General features: G+C 42.4%; 1 protein-coding gene across 2 annotated transcripts in view; it reads left to right on the top strand.

Annotated features, from left to right (window-relative positions):
• LOC121872955 (acyl-CoA:lysophosphatidylglycerol acyltransferase 1-like) overlaps window positions 1–17,935 on the top strand; it is a 45,531-nt gene extending 27,596 nt beyond the window's left edge. For both annotated transcript variants that reach the window (XM_042376098.1, XM_042376099.1), the window contains exons 6-8: window positions 3,737–3,977; window positions 5,091–5,233; window positions 16,288–17,935. In XM_042376098.1, coding sequence (XP_042232032.1) covers window positions 3,737–3,977; window positions 5,091–5,233; window positions 16,288–16,569 — 666 coding nt within the window. In that variant the 3' untranslated portion in view covers window positions 16,570–17,935. The remainder of the gene's footprint in view (window positions 1–3,736; window positions 3,978–5,090; window positions 5,234–16,287) is intronic.
• The last annotated feature ends 397 nt before the right edge of the window (window positions 17,936–18,332 follow it).

The following is an 18,332-nucleotide window of genomic DNA, read 5'->3' as shown; positions in this document are numbered from 1 at the left end:
ACGCGGTCATTGACGTTATACAGGTATTGTATTAAAATATTTTACATTATTTTCAAGTCCAGACATTCGGTCGTAATGTCTAACTACGCCGTACGACAACTTCGGCTGGCATGCTGCCGCGTGTGTACAGCATCCACGTCGTATCCTGCTCAGTTTGTGTGTATTAACCCTTAGGCCCCGGGTGACGTTCCAGAACGTCCGACTATTCCCCCCCCCCCTTTTTTATGTTGATTTTTTTCTCGATTTAACCCCGCGTGGGGGGTACTACCAGCAGCACTCTAACCCGAGGCTTAAGTGTTAAAAAGGAAAAAGTTTTAGGGTCGGGATGTATAGCGAGATAGGGTCCAAGGATGTTCGCTATATACTAAATCGCGATATATAATTACATGTAATCAATGGGGAAAATAGGGTTAGGTTCTGGAGGCCAATAAAAGTGACTAAACTTGACTTAATGAGTTTATTTTCTTACTAACTAAAGCACCAATGAACACTAGATTCTGGAACAACAGACTGTATGACTGATAAATACACACTAATGCGGCTGTCAACACAGATCATCCTCAGAGCCAGGGTGAAGGTGGTTTTAGGCTTAAAAAATTTTATCTTAAAAAATGTCACAGACTTAAGTTAGCAGAATTTAAAATGCATTGCTGGATTCCTTGCAAGATAGCGATTAATTTGAATATAGACATCATATATTTTGCACAAGAGAAAATTTTCAGTCCTTTGTAGTCAAATGTACTTAATAATTACTAAAAAAAAATCTGTCTAATGCAAACTATAGCATGTTTATATTCAAATTAATCACTATCTTACAAGAATTCTAGCAATGTTAATTATACTATATTCTGTTTTAAGAGAAAAACTTAAAATCCCCCAATATGGCAGGTAAATAAATATCACTAGGTAACCGTTGTCTGCTCTCTGGCCCAGCTGTCATAATAAATCAACTCCCCTCCGACTTTCAGTAAGGGTGACTGTGGCTTTTAGGCTTAAAGTTTTTATCTTATAAAATGTCACAGACTAAAGTTTGCAAAATATAAATTGCATTGCTGGAATCCTTGCAAGACAGTGAATAAGACCAGCCCAGTCCTAACCATTGTAAATATTATCAATAACTTGTAATCAGCCAGTGTATTCACTCCCAGTCAATCTTACTTTTTGCTCTGTCACTATGTTGAAATGCCCTGTAATTTGAGCTTCTCCCCACCTAGGTATTATATATCATATTTGTATCACTTATGTTACTTGTATATTATTTGTAAATCAAGAGACCCATTCCCCAATTATGTAACTGTATATTTTCAGCCTTCTGGCTGCCATGCTCTTTCAATAAACCATTAATTATTATTATTATTATTATTATTATTATTATTATTATTATTATTATTATTATTATTATTATTATTATAATAATTTGAATTTAGACATCATATATTTTGCACAAGAGATAAAATTTATAGTCTTTTAGAGTACATTTAAGTACTTTAAAGTTTTTCAACTCGTATTTTATGGGTAATTTAGGGGATTTTTAGGCATGTTTCTGACTTTATACGGTTTTTGGCTTTATGTGAGGTCCCAGGAACGTAATCCCGCTAAGTTGTGAGTCTTCTGTAAATAAATTTATCGCTATATGTTGGAAAATGTCGATAATTTTGGTAGTCGCGATAAATTTGAAATATTTCCTGCCCAATTTCCCTCATGAAATTATCGCTATACAGTATATAAGAAAATGTCGATAATTTTGGTAGCCGCGATATAAAAAAATTCTTATATAAAGTCTCTGTATGTCCCGACCCTACTGTACTACATATTATTTTCATTGGTTCAATTTACAACTCAATCGACTTACGACCTGGTCGTCGTAACGTAACCCCATCGTAAGTGGAGGAGAGACTGTAATTCCTCAAATACATCTGAAAAGGTCTAAAATGGAAACTCAGTCATGCTCAACGGAGGTATGTATTCATATGAAAGTAAGCAGAACACATTAGAGTTGAGAGCAAAGAATAGATGAAGAGTCATCAAACATATACAAAACTCATACATTTCAGCGGCTAGTAGATTCATATAAAGTTGCAAATATGTTGTTCATTAATGATAAGTGTCATATTTAACTGTAATATACAAAGACTTTATGTATTTATGAATTTATTTGGTACATTTGTGTACGTCTATAAATTTAGCATAATTACTTGAGTGTTTCAATAAATTCTCAAGGTAATGTGTATAGTGGCGACCAGTGAGCAGTGCAAGCCCCGCCTTTCTTCTTGCAGTAAGATAGCTGTGGCGCGCGAGACCGATTTCACGCTATCCTGTTATATCTGCTACCCAAACTGCCTCCACCCTAATTAAACCTCCTTGGCCACAACCCACCATCTTAATCACAACCTACCATCTCAACCACAATCATCTTAATCACAACCCACCATCTCAACTCCACTAATACAGTGCATTATTACAAATCAGTATTATTGCAATACAGTACATTGTTTTTTGGGGGAAAATGGGAGATACATTCTGAAAAATACACAAAACATTTTACATACTGTAGTCTATTAAATATAGAAATATGGGTACTTGCAGCCACATAGAAATCCACCTGCATTCATGTAGCACAGTGGTGATGTGGTGTGATGCAGTGTGGGATGCGTCGGTAGTGAAATGGTGTGACACGGTCTCCTACTCTGTTGACAGATGGGCAAAATCATGTGAAGGAGACCTCGCACTGCCCACTGTGTTCCCTCACCCTGCTTCATATCTTGAATGGAGCTCACATTGACCCTATGCTGACCCAGTGATAATGCTTCCACTTACCCCATGTTCAGTTCTTTAATAATTCTATCTTTTCCTCTAAAGCAAACCTTTGGCATAACTTCTTGGCAGGAGTTTCAGGGGATAGTGATGAAGCAGGTCACTTTGGAGGCATCTTGGGATTCACCAAGGGTTAAGGTACACCTAAGAACGTGTGAAGTGGGCCTTACATCAGAATATGAGAGCTGCACTTAGCCCGCCCAGTTTGAAATGTTATTGTAGGGTATCATAATATTTTATTTACAAATAAGCGGGTTATGCCTTGAGAATATTGAATAGGGGTGTTGAAATGTCATTTGCAGATAAGTGGGTTGTGAATAGCGAGGTATTCCTATATTGTCTTCCTCTCTCTCTCTCTGTTATATGTAAGATACTGAGAGAAGAGGGAAGTTGTATTGATGTTTATTGTTCCTGTTTTACAGCTACACAGTACCAGGGAGTCATTTTGTGGCTGGTAATGCTCTGAGTTAACCAATCAAAGCATCATGTAGAGATTTCTTGGTGTCTTTTCCATGAAAACTCTGGTTTACAACTTGGTTTATTAGATTAACCCTAGTTGTTGTACGAGAACACCCTGGCTTTAGGCTTAGCCAGAGAAAGATATTTCAGGATCAGTCTTCCATTTTGGTTCTCATTCTTTCAAGCGTTTGACCTCTGTAATGAAAATGGCTGGTGTCTTGGGCAAACACACTCATATCCTCCATTTGTTATCATTCACCCTTACCTCTGTAACAGATAAAGTAAAGAAGTACAGTAATAGATTTTAGTTTTACTGATTGAAGTGTGGAAAAGTACATTAAAAGAATATAAAATTTCCCACTCTACAAAATGTGAAAAGAAATATTTCAGATACAATAAGAGAATATAAAACAGTACTTTAAATAAATAAAATTTCTTGCTCCTCATGATTAATCTCCTACAGGGAAAAGATCACAGAGACGCATCGCTAATTCAACTTGGAAACCATCTTCATGAATTTTATATGCCACGTGATCGCAAGTGGCTGGTCCTCTTCCCAGAAGGTGGATTCCTTAAGAACCGGAAAGCTGGGAGCCAGAGGTACGCCAAGAAAAACAACCTGCCACTGCTAGAAAATGTAGCCCTGCCTCGAGTTGGAGCATTAAAAGTTATTATGGACAATGCTGCAGCAGATAGTCATGATGGTAAGGCTGTGTCTTATAAGTTATGTTTATTGTACTGGCAAAGAATATAATGTTTTTAAGTATTTTGAGGCCTATTACTATATTTAAACTTGATTTAGAAAAATGATACAGTTAACCCTCACTTTACGCGGTCAATTGAACCCACGGCGGCCCGCGTAAAGTGAACAACATAACATATGGGATTAATTGAAATAGAGACCGGGCCGACCCCCAAACTCCACTTTTTCAGACACAATACCTACATTGTAGTAAAAATAACTTCTTAATTTTATGATGGTATGCACACACAATTAATAATTAAGAGAAATATCAATAATATTAGGTTTTTTAACACTTACATTAGTAGAAAAGATGGCTGGGCACACGGGGATGGGGGGTTGGTTCCGAGGCAGAGGGCAGATTATTGGCCCTCACCTGTATCACTTGTATCAATTGTATCACTATCCACCACAGAGGCTTGCAGGGCCTCTTAGTCAAACCCCTCAAAGTCCATATAAGTCCATATCCTCACTATCATTATCACTATCACTGACATAGGCCGGCTGTGGTGGGTGGCGGGTGAAGAACTCGGTAATGTTTTGATGACTGGGCGACCTTGTGCGCACCCTGCTCGCACCGCTCTCCGCGTAAAAGGGTACACACACCGCGGAAAGTGAGCATTCCGTGTTCGGTGTATGGCAGGGTACCGCGTAAACGTGGAAACGCGTAAAGTGGGACCACTTAAAGCGAGGGTTGACTGTATTGTATATTCTGTAATTTATTATCCTATACAGGAATTGTTAATTAGATGAATCCTTTATGATCTTAATCATAAATTATGACAAGACCTGATAATAATAGCATGAAGATTACTTGATTAATGACATGAAGATTACTTGATTAATGGCATGAAGATTACTTGATTAATGACATGAAGATTACTTGGTTAATGACATGAAGATTACTTGGTTAATGACATGAAGATTACTTGGTTAATGACATGAAGATTACTTGGTTAATGACATGAAGATTACTTGGTTAATGACATGAAGATTACTTGGTTAATGACATGAAGATTACTTGGTTAATGACATGAAGATTACTTGATTACTTCCTTCCCTTCTCTTTATGCAGACGGTACTGACCGAATCAAGTATCTTCTTGATGTGACGGTAGCATACCCAGGTGGTCGGCCTCTTGACCTACAGACTATATTTGGAGGTTGGAGACCCGGCTGTGACACCATATTCCACTACCGGAGGTTTAACATTGAAGAGGTACTGTACCAAGGACAGACAGTCACAGCTTCACCACTGGTTCTGGTCATGTCTGTTAGTTTGTGATGGCTGACTTGATAGATTAGAAATACTACCTTTTTTTGATAACCTGAAGATTAGACACATTAGCTTATTTCACCTGGGCCGGTATACACAAAACTTTTAAGTGCTAGCAAACAGTTGTTAAGGTTGACATTTTCCTGTTAAGCTCTAATAATACATACACAAAACTTTTAAGGGTTTTAATAGTTCTGTTGAGTTAAAAGACCCCTGGAGCACTTTTAAATCCCGTAATAGTCGTCTTTTAGTTGATACCACGGCGAACCAACAACAACAGCGGCGGCAACACATTTATCGGGAAAGGAGAGATATATTTAATGAATATAGGGATTCTAGACTCATCTTGTGATAACGACTGGACCATGCAGGTATCATGGCAGTGACTGATTTAGTGAGGGAAACACTACAAAGTAAAACGGGGAGGAATCAGGCTCTAACCCCAGTGATGAAAGTGGCCTTAACCATGCGTTATTTAGTGACTGGAAGAATGCAGCTGTGTAGCAGTGATGATTTTAGAACCACTCAGCCTACTATCAGCCGTACTATAACTCAGACACTGAAAGCACTAACTGAACCAAACATTTTTTGTCAGTTTGTGAAGTTCCCACTCACCCAGAGAGAAATTAAAAAAAAGCAGCATTGACTCTCATGGTGATCTCCAGCTATGTCCTCTTTTTGTCTTTATTATTCAGGAAAGGTTTGAAGTGGCCATTCAATATTAACCTTTTCTCTTAAATGGCCTCCACTAATAATAAAGTCTGGTCTGCTGTCCAGTTGGGCTTCCTTTTCTTTCGTGGGGGTCAGGCCTCTATTTCCATCACAGTTCATCTTGTCCGCTCCTCAATAACACGTTTATTTACAAACGGCAAGGCCAAGCCACCAATCACAATCCTTGGTTAATATATTCTCCTTCAAACTGCATAGATTTTATTTATTTATTTTTTTAATGATCAAAATGTAAATAAATGTAAATATTGAAATTAATCTTCATAATTTTATTGAGGTTATTCATCCATAAGACAATTTTATATGATGAACTCCTGCTATCCTTAGCGCTGTTTAGCGGTACTTGACAAACAACTGTTTGTGCGGTAAAAGTTTGCTAGTTAAGCCTTGTGTATAACTTAAATTTTACTGCTAGCTAACAGAACTACGTATTATGTCATTAGCAGAAAAGTTTTGTGTATACCGGCCCTGATGATTACACACCCAAATGTTAACCTAGTTAATCCTGTCCTGACCCAACCCGACCAGACTACATTTATTGCAAGATAAGAGATGTTGGGTTTTAATTTGAGTGAGAAGACCCTAATGGGGGAGTGACAATGTAACTGGAATATATAGAATAGGGGGAAGGGTCAATGAATATATGAATGGTGGATTTGTTAGATATGAAGACAGGGTGATGAGGAAGGTGTACATGAAAGAGGTAGAAGATAGTGGTGAAGAAATTATACATAATAGAAGTATGAACATTTGGCTAAAAGTTATGAAGACAGGATGCTGGAGGCTTCTCATGGGAGACTTTTAACATATTGTCTTACTCGTAGTTGTGAAGCATAATTATTAGAGATAAATATTTAAGTGTTGAAGGGTTGTATAACCATATAACAAATAATATTGATGAAAATAAACAAATTTATTTAAAGAAGTTAAAAGAGGAACAAGATGAATCACTTGATTGACCTGATCCAGCAAATATTTCCACTACACCTGGCCAGAAATCTTACCCATGGTTGGGGAGGGATTGCTGTATGGGGAACTTGGTAGTGATCAGGTCAAAGGTGAAGGTTCAGAACAGTGCAGTAGCAGGTACAGGAGATAAACCATCCCGATGAGAGTTCTAGTTCACAAAATATTTTTATGCCTTTGTTTCTCTTTGCTTCCACAGCTGTGTAAACTAGTATACAGCATACTGTTTAACAATGAATTTAATGACTTTATTGTTTTTAGCATTTACAAGTAAACTATAGTATTTCCGCGCTAACCTTGCCCGTAAGCCACACCTCTTGTCTATAGCTACAAATAGCTGATGGGCTCATAGAAAATATTCATGTAGCTATCCATTTATTCAAACCATATACAGTGGGGTATGCTATAACGAATCTAATTGGTTCTAGAGCCTTGTTCGTTATAGCATTCGTTCGTTATAGGATTAATCCGTTCCAGGCCCCCAAATACAACCACTTAACACTGAAAAATATAATATAAAATTGTAAAAATTGTAAAAAAGTGCATAAATATGCATCTAAACCCCTGAAATAAAGAATATCATTAATACTGTAATAAAAAAACAACAAATTAGTATAAAAAAATAAATAAATAAATAATGTTCGTTGTAGGAGTTTCGTTCATTATAGCATTCTCAATTTTATAGGTAAAACCGTTCGTTATAGGAATATTCATAGTAGGATCCGTTCGTTATAGCATACCCCACTGTACAGTATGTTCACAATTGGTAAGCAGACCTGATATTATCTAAAATATTGTTAAATAACTGGACTATCAAAATGCAAATGATTTCAAGGCATTAGCACCTCAGAGAGGATGTTAGGAAATTTTAAATATTTATCATAAAAGATCGAAGTCAAAGATTGCACGTGTTCTGGGTATCAAATTCTATCTACAGGAGCGAACACAAACACCTGTAGAGTTTTCGTAGGTTCTATTTCCTGGATAAACAGAGATACACAAGGGAGGTGGCGCTCCTTACTCTGTCTGGGGGTCAACTAGCCTTTTAGATGACATATGGCAAGTGATACATTAGCAGCTTCCATTTGTTGCCAGGCACATTAATTAAGCATGTGGGACATGGTAAATACATTGCCACACGCTGCTAGCTAGGCTGAATAAATAATGTATATAAATGGAGCACATACATAATATACATACAGCATACATAATATACATACACCTCCCTCCCCCCCTATACGCCCACTTTGTCCAAACGTAGGGAGGTCGGGTCCTGAACACGGACTTGGGTGCCGACACTCAACCTGGGGAGAGAACGGGCGTGGTCGTTGTAGTGGGCGACGACATCATGAACACGTTCGGCGGTTCGGCGATCACAATCCTCTGTCATGGCCTGCCACTCCTTGGAGAAGGATTGAGGGTGAGCAGGGACACAAGAACGAAGGGGGCGTCCATACAAGACCTGGGCAGGGGAGCGTCCGGTGTAGTTAGGTGTGTTGCGGAGTTCAAGGAGACCCCGGTCGAAGGCCTCGCAGTCAATATTCCCAGAAGGGGCCACCTTAAGGATGAGGTGCTTCAAGGATTTGACAGCAGCCTCAGCGTGGCCGTTGGACTGCGGGTAATGGGGCGATGACAACACATGCCGGACTCCCCATCGGTCAAGGAACACAGCAAAGTCCCGGCTTGTGAACTGGGGCCCTCCGTCAGTTCGCAGGCGTACAGGAACGCCCACGTCACGGAAGTAGTGGCGGAACTTGCTGATGGTGGCGGCAGACGTCGTGTCATTACCGCACTTGATGACAACCGGCCAACCAGAGAGACGGTCGACGATAACAAGGAAGGACTTTCCTGGCACACAGAAAAAGTCGGCCGACACAGACTCAAAGGGGCGGGTGGGGTTGTCGTCACTCATGAAGGGTTCCTGCTGCTGGCTGGGTTGTAATACTTGGCAGGGCTCACACACACGGACAACATTGGAGATGTCGGAGTCGATGCCGGGCCAGAACACAGTCTGTCGTGCACGTCGTTTGGTGGCCTCAGCTCCACGGTGACTGTCGTGAAGGCGAGCCAAGACGCAGGGACGTGATGCAGCAGGGACAACTACACGTGCCCCGTACAGAACAAGGTCCCCATCGCAGTAGAGTTCATCGCGGAGTTTCCAATACGGGAGCAGGGTGTTGCGAAGGTCGTAGCGGTTGCTAGGGAAACCATTCCTCACACACTCGACGAGTCGGGCGTAGGAAGGGTCATCTCGGGCCGCTGTTCGAAGGTCCTCCATTGCCTTGTCGTCATCTGGTGACAGGTCCGAACGAAGGGATTGGACGGCGTGTAGAGTGACCACAGTCCTGACAGAAAGAGCGAGGTCGGCGTCGAGCACATGGTCTTCTGGAGTAGGGCGGCTGACAGGAGAGCGGGATAAGGCATCAGGGATGCAGAGCTCCTTACCGGCACGCCACACTGCTGTGAAGATGTACGCCGAGAGCTTCTCCTTCAGACGCTGGAGGCGAGGGTTCTCAACGGCGTCCAACGTGTAGTGATTGAGGATCGGGACAAGTGGGTGATGGTCGGTCACTAGATTAAAGTGTTGCAGGCCTATGAGGTAAAACCTGCACTTGGACATCGCCCAAACCACAGCCAACAGCTCCAACTCAATAGTGACATAGCGCGTCTCGGTGTCAGAGAGGAAACGCGAGCCACACTGGACGAGCTGGAACTGCCCTCCACCATGATCCTGCAATAGGGCGTATCCCACGCCGTACAAGCGTGAGGCATCTGTCTGCAGAACCGTCGGCAAGGCTGGGTCAAACGTGGCGAGGACAGGTGGACTAGACGGCCTGTTTCACTTGCTGGAAGGCCTTGTTGTGGTCGGGGGTCCACAGGAATGTCCTCTTGGGGCTCATCAGGGGGCGAAGTGGTTGGGCAGCTGCGGAGATGTCCGGCGAAAACTCTGCTAACTGGTTGACGAGACCGATGAAGGACCTCAAGTCGGTGAGGTTAGCAGGGGTGGGAAAATCCGTGATGGCGCCGACCTTCTCCGGGTCAGCTGCAATACCATTCCCTGAGAGGGTGTACCCACAAAAGTCCACTGAAGAGCTGGCCAGAACAAACTTGTCGGCATTTAGGGTGATGCCGTGCTTCCGGCACCTGTTGAGTACCTCGTAGATACGGCAGAGGTGATCCATGTAATCCTCATCGTACACGAGTATGTCGTCGACCACTTTCACGCAGTTTGCCAGACCTTGTAGAGCCATATCACCTCGAAGGCAGAAAGCGTCTCCTGTAGCGGCGAATCCCATGGGGCCACGGCAATAACTGTAACGTCCATGCGGGGTAATGAAAGTTGTAAGTGGTCGGTCTTCTTCGGCAAGCTCTATCTGCCAGTATCCACACAGGGCGTCCATCGTCGTGAAGAAGCACGCCTTCGGATTCACACTGCGTATAGCTGCAAAGGGCGTGGGAGAAGGGTGCGCAGGACGAGACACCTGGCTGTTGAGCTTGGAGAGGTCAGTGGTGATCCGAACACCACCTTTGGGTTTTGCGACGACTACCATAGGGTGACACCATGGAGACGGGTCATCGCCGGCTGGTGCAATAATTTCTTGGGCGACCATGGAGTCCAGGTCGTTTTTGACCGACTCGCGGAAGGCCAGGGGGACCAGTCGAGGGCTGTAGATAGCGAAGGGCTTCGCGTCGTCCCTCAGGTGGATCCTCATCGGGGGCCTACCATCTTCTTGAGAGGCTTGGATTCCAGAGCGGACTTGGTCACCAGAACGTCGCTGAATTCCTTCAGGAAGTACTTCCGAGCATCCGAAGGAGAGGTGTCACTGGCAAGAGGTAGGGGTAGGGCGACAGCAGGGTAGTTGCTGCTCCCTTCGTGCACCCTGTTGGCGTGTTTTACCTCAAGAATAGGTTTGGGGAAGCCCTGGGAGATGATGGCCAACTCTTGACAATGTCTGTAGGACAGCAAAGGAGTCGGGACACCGTTATGCACATCAATCCAGGCTCGACACGACCTGTTGCCAAAGGTGACCTGTGCTTGGAGTGAACCTAGGGCTGGAACCATCTGCCGTGAAGCGGAGATCCTTGGGTGGCGGTCCTAGGTCACTTGGAGAGAGCCCCAAGCATTGCAAATGCTGGGGACCGATGACTGTAGCATCAGCGCCAGTGTCGGGCAACATCTGAAGACGGGATGACACACTACCGTAGGTCACGATGACGCTGATGTGCTGGGGAACTTTGGTCCTAGGACGCGAAGGGGAGCACACCTTCCTAATATGGCTCGAGTGTTGTCCAGGGTCGTCATGCTTCTGATTGGAAGACTGTAGGCGGCTCTCACTGGTGGAAGGGCGCTGAAGCTTCCGCCGACGCTGTCCCTTGGGTTTGTTGGTAGGGCAACACTTGTCGTAGTGGCTCAGACGACCGCACACATTGCACTGGACGCGTTTGGCTGGGCACCGTACTGTGAGTGACCAGTGGCCCTTACGGTCACAACTGTTGCAGGTAGACTCAGCAGCTGCACACATCTGTGTTCTGTGCTGCTTATCACAGTTGTTACAAAAGGAACCGGGCGTGGGCGTGGTGGGCGAAGGCGTTGGAGTAGACTTCTTGTCCTTCTTGTACCGGGACACAGCGCGTACAGCTGTAGGGGGAGCTCGGATGGCAGAGGTGGCACACCTGGCAGCCTCATAGGAGTGACATATCGTCAACACACCCTTAAGAGAAGAGGAAGAGTCGAGGGAGGTGAGGCGTTGGACAAGCTCCTCGTCCTTAACCACCATCAGGATCACCTGCTTCAACTGGGTCTCCTCGCACTGCTGGTGGTTACCTGGGCACATATCTACCTCTTCCGAGGCCTCTTGAGTCGTACATAAAAGGCATCAAAAGTCTCGCCCTCCATCTGTCTGCAGCTAAACAATTCCCTCCTGTGTAGAGCTTCGTTCCGCTGCCCTTTGATGTGCCGTTGTAGAATATCCAGTACCTCCTCTACAGATAACGAAGAGGTCGGAGGTACCTGCAACGTATGTTCCCAAGACACGCTGAGTTTCCAAGGACAGGCACATACGCAGCTGAATAAGTTTTTTAGGCTGTGACAAACTCTGGAGATCCACCATTGTAACATAATCAGTCCACCGTCGCCGCCATTCACGAAAAGTCTGGAAATTCACATCAGGCTTCAAGATGGGCGGTGTTTGAGCGGCCGCTTTAGGTGGGGCTGGGGGCGTGAAGAAAGCGTTGATGAGGTATCCGAACCAGTCGATACCGAGGCAGTGCTAGAGCCAGGGGCTTGGTTCACAGTGAGGCGAGATATCAAAGCTTCAAACCGTGCCCTGTCTTCCAATCTCTGTTGGTGGTCTCTCTCTTCCTCTGCTTGCCTTCTTTCTTCGTCCTCCACACGTCTTTTAGCAAAGTCGTGACGCCTTTCATCCCTCATAAACTTCATTAAAGCAAATATCTCTGGAGACAACGCTGAATATCGAGGTGAAGGGCTGCGCGATGTGGTGGGAGCTGGAGCGTCCTGTTCAGCCTGGTCATCCATCTCTGCCGAGCTGTCATCCGACTGACTCATCCAGGCATTGGCTCCACGACTGCGTCAGGCACGAGACATAATAACTTAATATGTGTACTGTGTCTTAAACCAGTGTTGACCGGTCAGCCCGTCGTATCAACAAGATCTGAGACAAAAAAATTAATTAAATGCACAGATAAGTAGATTATATATATAAAATATATATAAAGGGATGGCCGCAGTCAGTGTGTTCGTACGTGTGTGTGTGTGTGTGTGTGTGTGTGTGAGCGCGCCTTGGGCAGCGTCTCGCTGGGAGGGAGAGGCGGCGACTCACAGTCAGTCGCCAGTTACCTTCTGGACGCGGTCAGAGGAGGGTGTACCGAACTCTTCTCCTCACAACTGCTCAGAACATGCCTTTTACCTTGGGAATCCTTTAGAACAAGGTCACACAGTTATGGCACTAAACACACAATGCACTATACACTTCACAGGAAATCACTGTCACTGACACTGCTCAAAGTTGCTATAAATTCTTGGAGGAGACGGCCATTAGCGGTGGTTGACACAGAGCAGGGGTCCATTAGCCGGTCTTGCCACAAACTTTACACTTCACTTGTATAATGATCCAGCAAAATGACACACTGCGCCATGCATGTGTTCTGGGTATCAAGTTCTATCTACAGGAGCGAACACAAACACCTGTAGAGTTTTCGTAGGTTCTATTTCCTGGATAATTAGAGATACACAAAGATGACATTTGTGTGAGTTTTAGTTGCATTCACCCAACCAATTCACAGTGCAATGTAGTGCAATGCAATGCAGTACAGTACACTGCAATGCAGTACAGTAGGCTCTCATATTTGGACACCTATTTAGACTGTAAAAACCTCGCGAAATTCAAATCGTCCAAATTTAAATTCAACTTCCTATGGAGAAAATTAATTTGACTCTGGTACTTTCGATGTTTGGCAAAATTTTGCCTTATTTACCCTAATTTTTTGGAGAATTACTACCTGTAATAAAGCAACATCCTAATAAACCAACGAAAATAACACATAAAGTTAAATAAAAACTGAAAACAGCACAGAAAAAGTTTATTAAAAAAAAAACACAAACCGAAGACACAGCAATGATGGGCTTGGGTGGATGGTGGTTGATTCTGAGGCTAGAGGTGGGCTAGTTGGATGTGGGCTGATCCTGGGCCACATCCAGAAATCCTTCAAAGTCTAAGTCGTTCTCGAGTGGTTCAACATGTGCCGTTGCAGTATCCTCGGCCCCATCTGCTACGCGAATGTTCTGTATTGCGTCGGCTACATCCTGGCGGCATCGGAAGAATCTTGTTATCACACTCTGTTGTTTTCCCGGATTTTGCAGTTGCAAATTGCCATGAGAATATCATTGAGACTGTCAAGGTGGGGCAATGTATTTTGTAGCTCAAGGGCATCTTGAGTGAATTTCTGAATGATTTTTTCATGTCACTGCACCCTGTGAGAATCTTTGCCAGCTTGGCAGTGGTCAATTTTTCAATCACTTCTGGTTGTCCTTCTTCGTATGAGCTAGAATCAGAATCATTTTCAAGCATCTCAGTTATGTTTTCTTCAGAATTAAAAGTCACAAGGTTCATAACAGTGTCCTCAGTGACCTCATCAAATTCACCGCCTACATGCCTTACTGACTCTACTGTCTCTGCTAACAGTGAACCGTTGTCTAGCTGCTGCGCACCTCAGGCACCTCCACACTTGACCTTGAGATGAGGGAAGAGTGGTGTCCAAGCGTGTGTGATTGTTGGAACATTGATCTCATGCCATGCATAAACCATTGTGTCAACAGCATTGCGAATATTAAATTTTTTCCAAAATTGTTTAACAGTTAGGATATGGGCACGGGTGGAAGACGGTCCTTGGGTGGCAGAAAATGGTTCAGGTGTGACAGACGGTTCAAGGGTGGCAGACTCATTCTTATCTTCACTCAATATCACTAACTGTAGCAATTTGTAACAGTTCAACTTGGCTTTCAGTTTCATGGCTCATTTGGTTGTGAACGGTGCGGTAGTACATGAGCTTAACATTGGCTATCAGTTCTTGATCCAGCGGCTGTTTCTTTGAAGTTGTGTTCGCTGGAAGGAAGCACACTTGTACGTTGGGGTGGAAGTCTTCCAAATACCAAGCATGACCAGGCGCATTGTCCATGAATAACAACACCTTGAGATCTAGGTTCTTATTCCTGCAATGTACCCTTGCATCAGGGATAAAATACTTCTCAGACCACTTCTTTGACATATTTTTGTCCATGTAACCTTTGGCAGTCTTCTCCCAATACACATTAAGCTTATTCATATCTTGATTCCTGTACGCATGTGGTTTCTGATACTTGTGAATAACGAGGTTTCATTTTATGCGAACTAGACGCATTGCAAGTGAATAACACACTGAATCTATCCCTTGCGAGTTTGGTGCCTTTTGCTTGTTTCTCTGTTTTGTGCATGTATATGGTAGTAGGGGACTTTTTCCAGTAAAAACCAGTTTCGTCACAGTTGTACATTTGTTCGTAGGAATAACCACCATCTTCAACAATTTGCTTTGCACTCGCTGGAAATGAGTCAGCTCCACTAATGTCTGCAAAGGCAATTTCACCATGATACTTCGCCAACTTCACTTGACACCGCTTCTTAAAATTAGCAAGCCAGCCAACAGACGCCTTGAAACTGGGGGGAGATGAAATGTTTTTCTTTTTGCACACTGCACTGTAAATCACTCTAGCCTGCTCACGCAACTCTGGCCAGGACACGCTGGCATCCTCCTTCACTCTCCTTGCCAACCACTTGCTAAGGTATGCCTCGGTTATTGCAATGATTTTGCGATATTCACTTGTGTCTGCACTCATTCGTTCATGGGTGCCGAAATACTTTTTTCCAGTGTCCATTTGTTGTTTAATAGTCTCTTTCTTTTGCTTCAGTGTTCTTATTGTACTTTCAGGTGTACCTGTTAGTCGCCGAACTTCACTGGTCTTCATGCCTTTCTCGAAATATTCCACAACTTTCGCCATGTCAGCCAAACTATATTTTGCATGTTTCTTGCCAACTCTGTACTCTCTTTTTGCCTTTGGCAGTTCTGGGTGCTTAGGAGGGTTCCCATTCACACCAGGTTGACCCCCACCACCTACTGGTTCAACACTTGCCATATCAAGGGCGCGAAATGAGCGTCTGAACACGAGATCACCAAGAGATAAAGTTCTGGCTGTCTCAGTGCTTGGGCGGGAAAGAACTAATGGCACTGCTAGTGTCACAAACAACTAAGCACTAACTGGCGGGCCACTCAAACCCCTCGAAATTCGATTTTCCGCCATCGAAATTTGAAATTTTGTAGTTTTTTTTTTTGTCCAAATAAAAAACGTTGAATTAAAAACTTGCGAAATTTGAGAACCTACTGTACAGTATAATGGCTGAAAATGACTATTTTTTCATGTTGGTCATTTTGGTTGAACTGTACTGGTGTATATACAGTAGTTTGCAGCTGGAGTACCAGTCTTCTGTAATTTGTAGTATTGTAACTTACATTATAAATAAGCAGAAGTAGTATACCCTGTATTTCAAAATTTTTTACTTAGAAGTACAGTATGTAACTGGTTACATAGAACCTCGAGAAATAGATGTTGTGTATGTCACTAGAATACTGTGCCCTACCTATATGAATGTAGGATACAATTAGGATAGGACTTATACACAAATTTAAAATTCCTTGATAGGATAAATTATTTTATATGTTTTTAATACAAGTTCAGTATTTTCTACTTCCAGATTCCAAAAGAAGAGGAAGAATTAAAAAAATGGTTGTATACCAGGTATGAGGAGAAAGAAGCCATCCTTCAGGAGTACTATGATACTGGTACCTTTCCTGATGTTCACACTTCTCATGCACCTGACTTTCAACCAGAAAATGTTCGCAGACTAAGTGGAGCCAGGGTGGTCCATGATCCCTTGGAGTTCATTCTGCGGCATTGTTTCTTTATTAGCTCAACTTATATTTGGATTTCCATTTTGTACTGGGTGTACCAGACAATATTTCAACTATTATGGTGATCCACCTTGTGTACAGAATACTTAAGCATTTTGCTGAAATTTGTCAGGAAATGCAGGTTGCATTATTAGTCACAGTTCCAGATAAGTGAGTGATAAACCAGTCTGCTTGGTTCTGGTGCAATGAACTTAAACGAGTTTAGTTACTTAGTGAAAGAAACATTGGAGATTAGCGTGTGCATGACTCCCTTTTTTAGGGTAGATGAAACTAGTACATATTCTTCAGATGAAGCTAAGAAGAAAAAGGTAGATGTTAGATAACAGTTAGTAACGGAAGTGGTACATCTGTGTGGGAAAGTTTTTTTTTTTTAAATAGAGTAGTTTTGGATGCTACACAACAACAATGCTGAAAACTGTGCATAATCGATAGCATAATCAGGACTCGAGAAACTGTCAGCAATGCAGTTCTTGTGTTTTGCTGGTGAATGCATCTAAAACGAACAAAAGTTTATGAAAAAATGCAGCTTATAATTGCAGTCACTCAATGAATTATAGAAAATGAGCCTGTGTATTTGGGAATTTAGTGCATTGATTGAATGGACATTAGCTTGTCAGTTGTTCATATAGATGAAGCACTCTTGTTAATATCATGATGGGATACATTCTTTATTTCTGTATGTAGACCATGGTAGCTTTAAATATTTTTACACTTTCTGGAATCATCATGTACAATGCTTTCCCACTGCAGGTGTGACCTTATTGTGACAATACAGCTGTGACAGTGATAATGACAGCTAGAGTGAATACAGTCATGGCCTTTTTGTAAGTAGCTAACTCTTTAGCACTGGTTTAGGCTTATTATTTATCATATCATTATCAACCAGGCTAATGAAGAGCTTGTAGACACCATTCCCAGCCTCCCCTCTTTACACTTCAATATGTGTTTGTAGTTTGCCTTAATTCTTACAAGTTTAGGTATTGCTTGAATAGCAATGACAGAAAACGGCAAGTTTACTAGTACCATTCCTCAGTGGCGGGTGTGAGCGAGAACAATTACCTGCTGGTGAGTGTGTCGTGAGGAAAATGGCGCACATTTTGCCTCATAATCATTGCAAGTAGTTCATCTTCATTCTTGATGTTTTTATTTGAAAAACTATTTTGGTAACTGTGATTATTATCTTGATGCCATATGTTTTCTATTTCTTTCTGCTCATTATATATTAATGTAATTTTATGTTGAACTAATGTTTAGTTTCATGTGTTATGGATTTTGTTTATATTGTGCCGACTTCCTCTTAGTGTAAATATGGATCATAACTCATCTGTAAAATTCATGTAATTGTAGTTTTGAAATTTCTATTTATGAACTTTTGATTTCTGACTATTAAGGGTAAATCACACACACACACACACACACATATATCACTATTTCCTAAGTATAATTCAGGGTGTGGAATTATCCAGTCAAAAGAGCAAAGGTTTCATAAGGTATGAATAACTGTAATAGAAGGCACATGTTAAAACAGGATAGATTTATATCAAATCAATGCCAGTGCTGAAATTTTTTCCAAATACTGTAGTCATAAAAAATGATAATTAGCCATGTAGATTTTTGTTGTTATTATTATTTTTTTTTTACACAAGATCTAAAGAGAACAAGTCATTCCTTCCCAGTGGGAGATGCAATAATTGTCTGCCTCTACCCTGTACAGAGGGTCCCTGAGTTACGAACAGGTTCCGTTCCTGGGGACATTCTTAAGTCAGATTTGTATGTAAGTTAGAACACATGCTATGTGCTTACAGAACAATGTTTAAAATACCACTAT

The sequence above is a fragment of the Homarus americanus genome, unplaced genomic scaffold, assembly GCF_018991925.1.
Source record: "Homarus americanus isolate GMGI-L3 unplaced genomic scaffold, GMGI_Hamer_2.0 scaffold11022, whole genome shotgun sequence".
Classification (NCBI taxonomy): domain Eukaryota; kingdom Metazoa; phylum Arthropoda; class Malacostraca; order Decapoda; family Nephropidae; genus Homarus; species Homarus americanus.
This window is presented reverse-complemented; position numbering and strand designations above follow the sequence as displayed.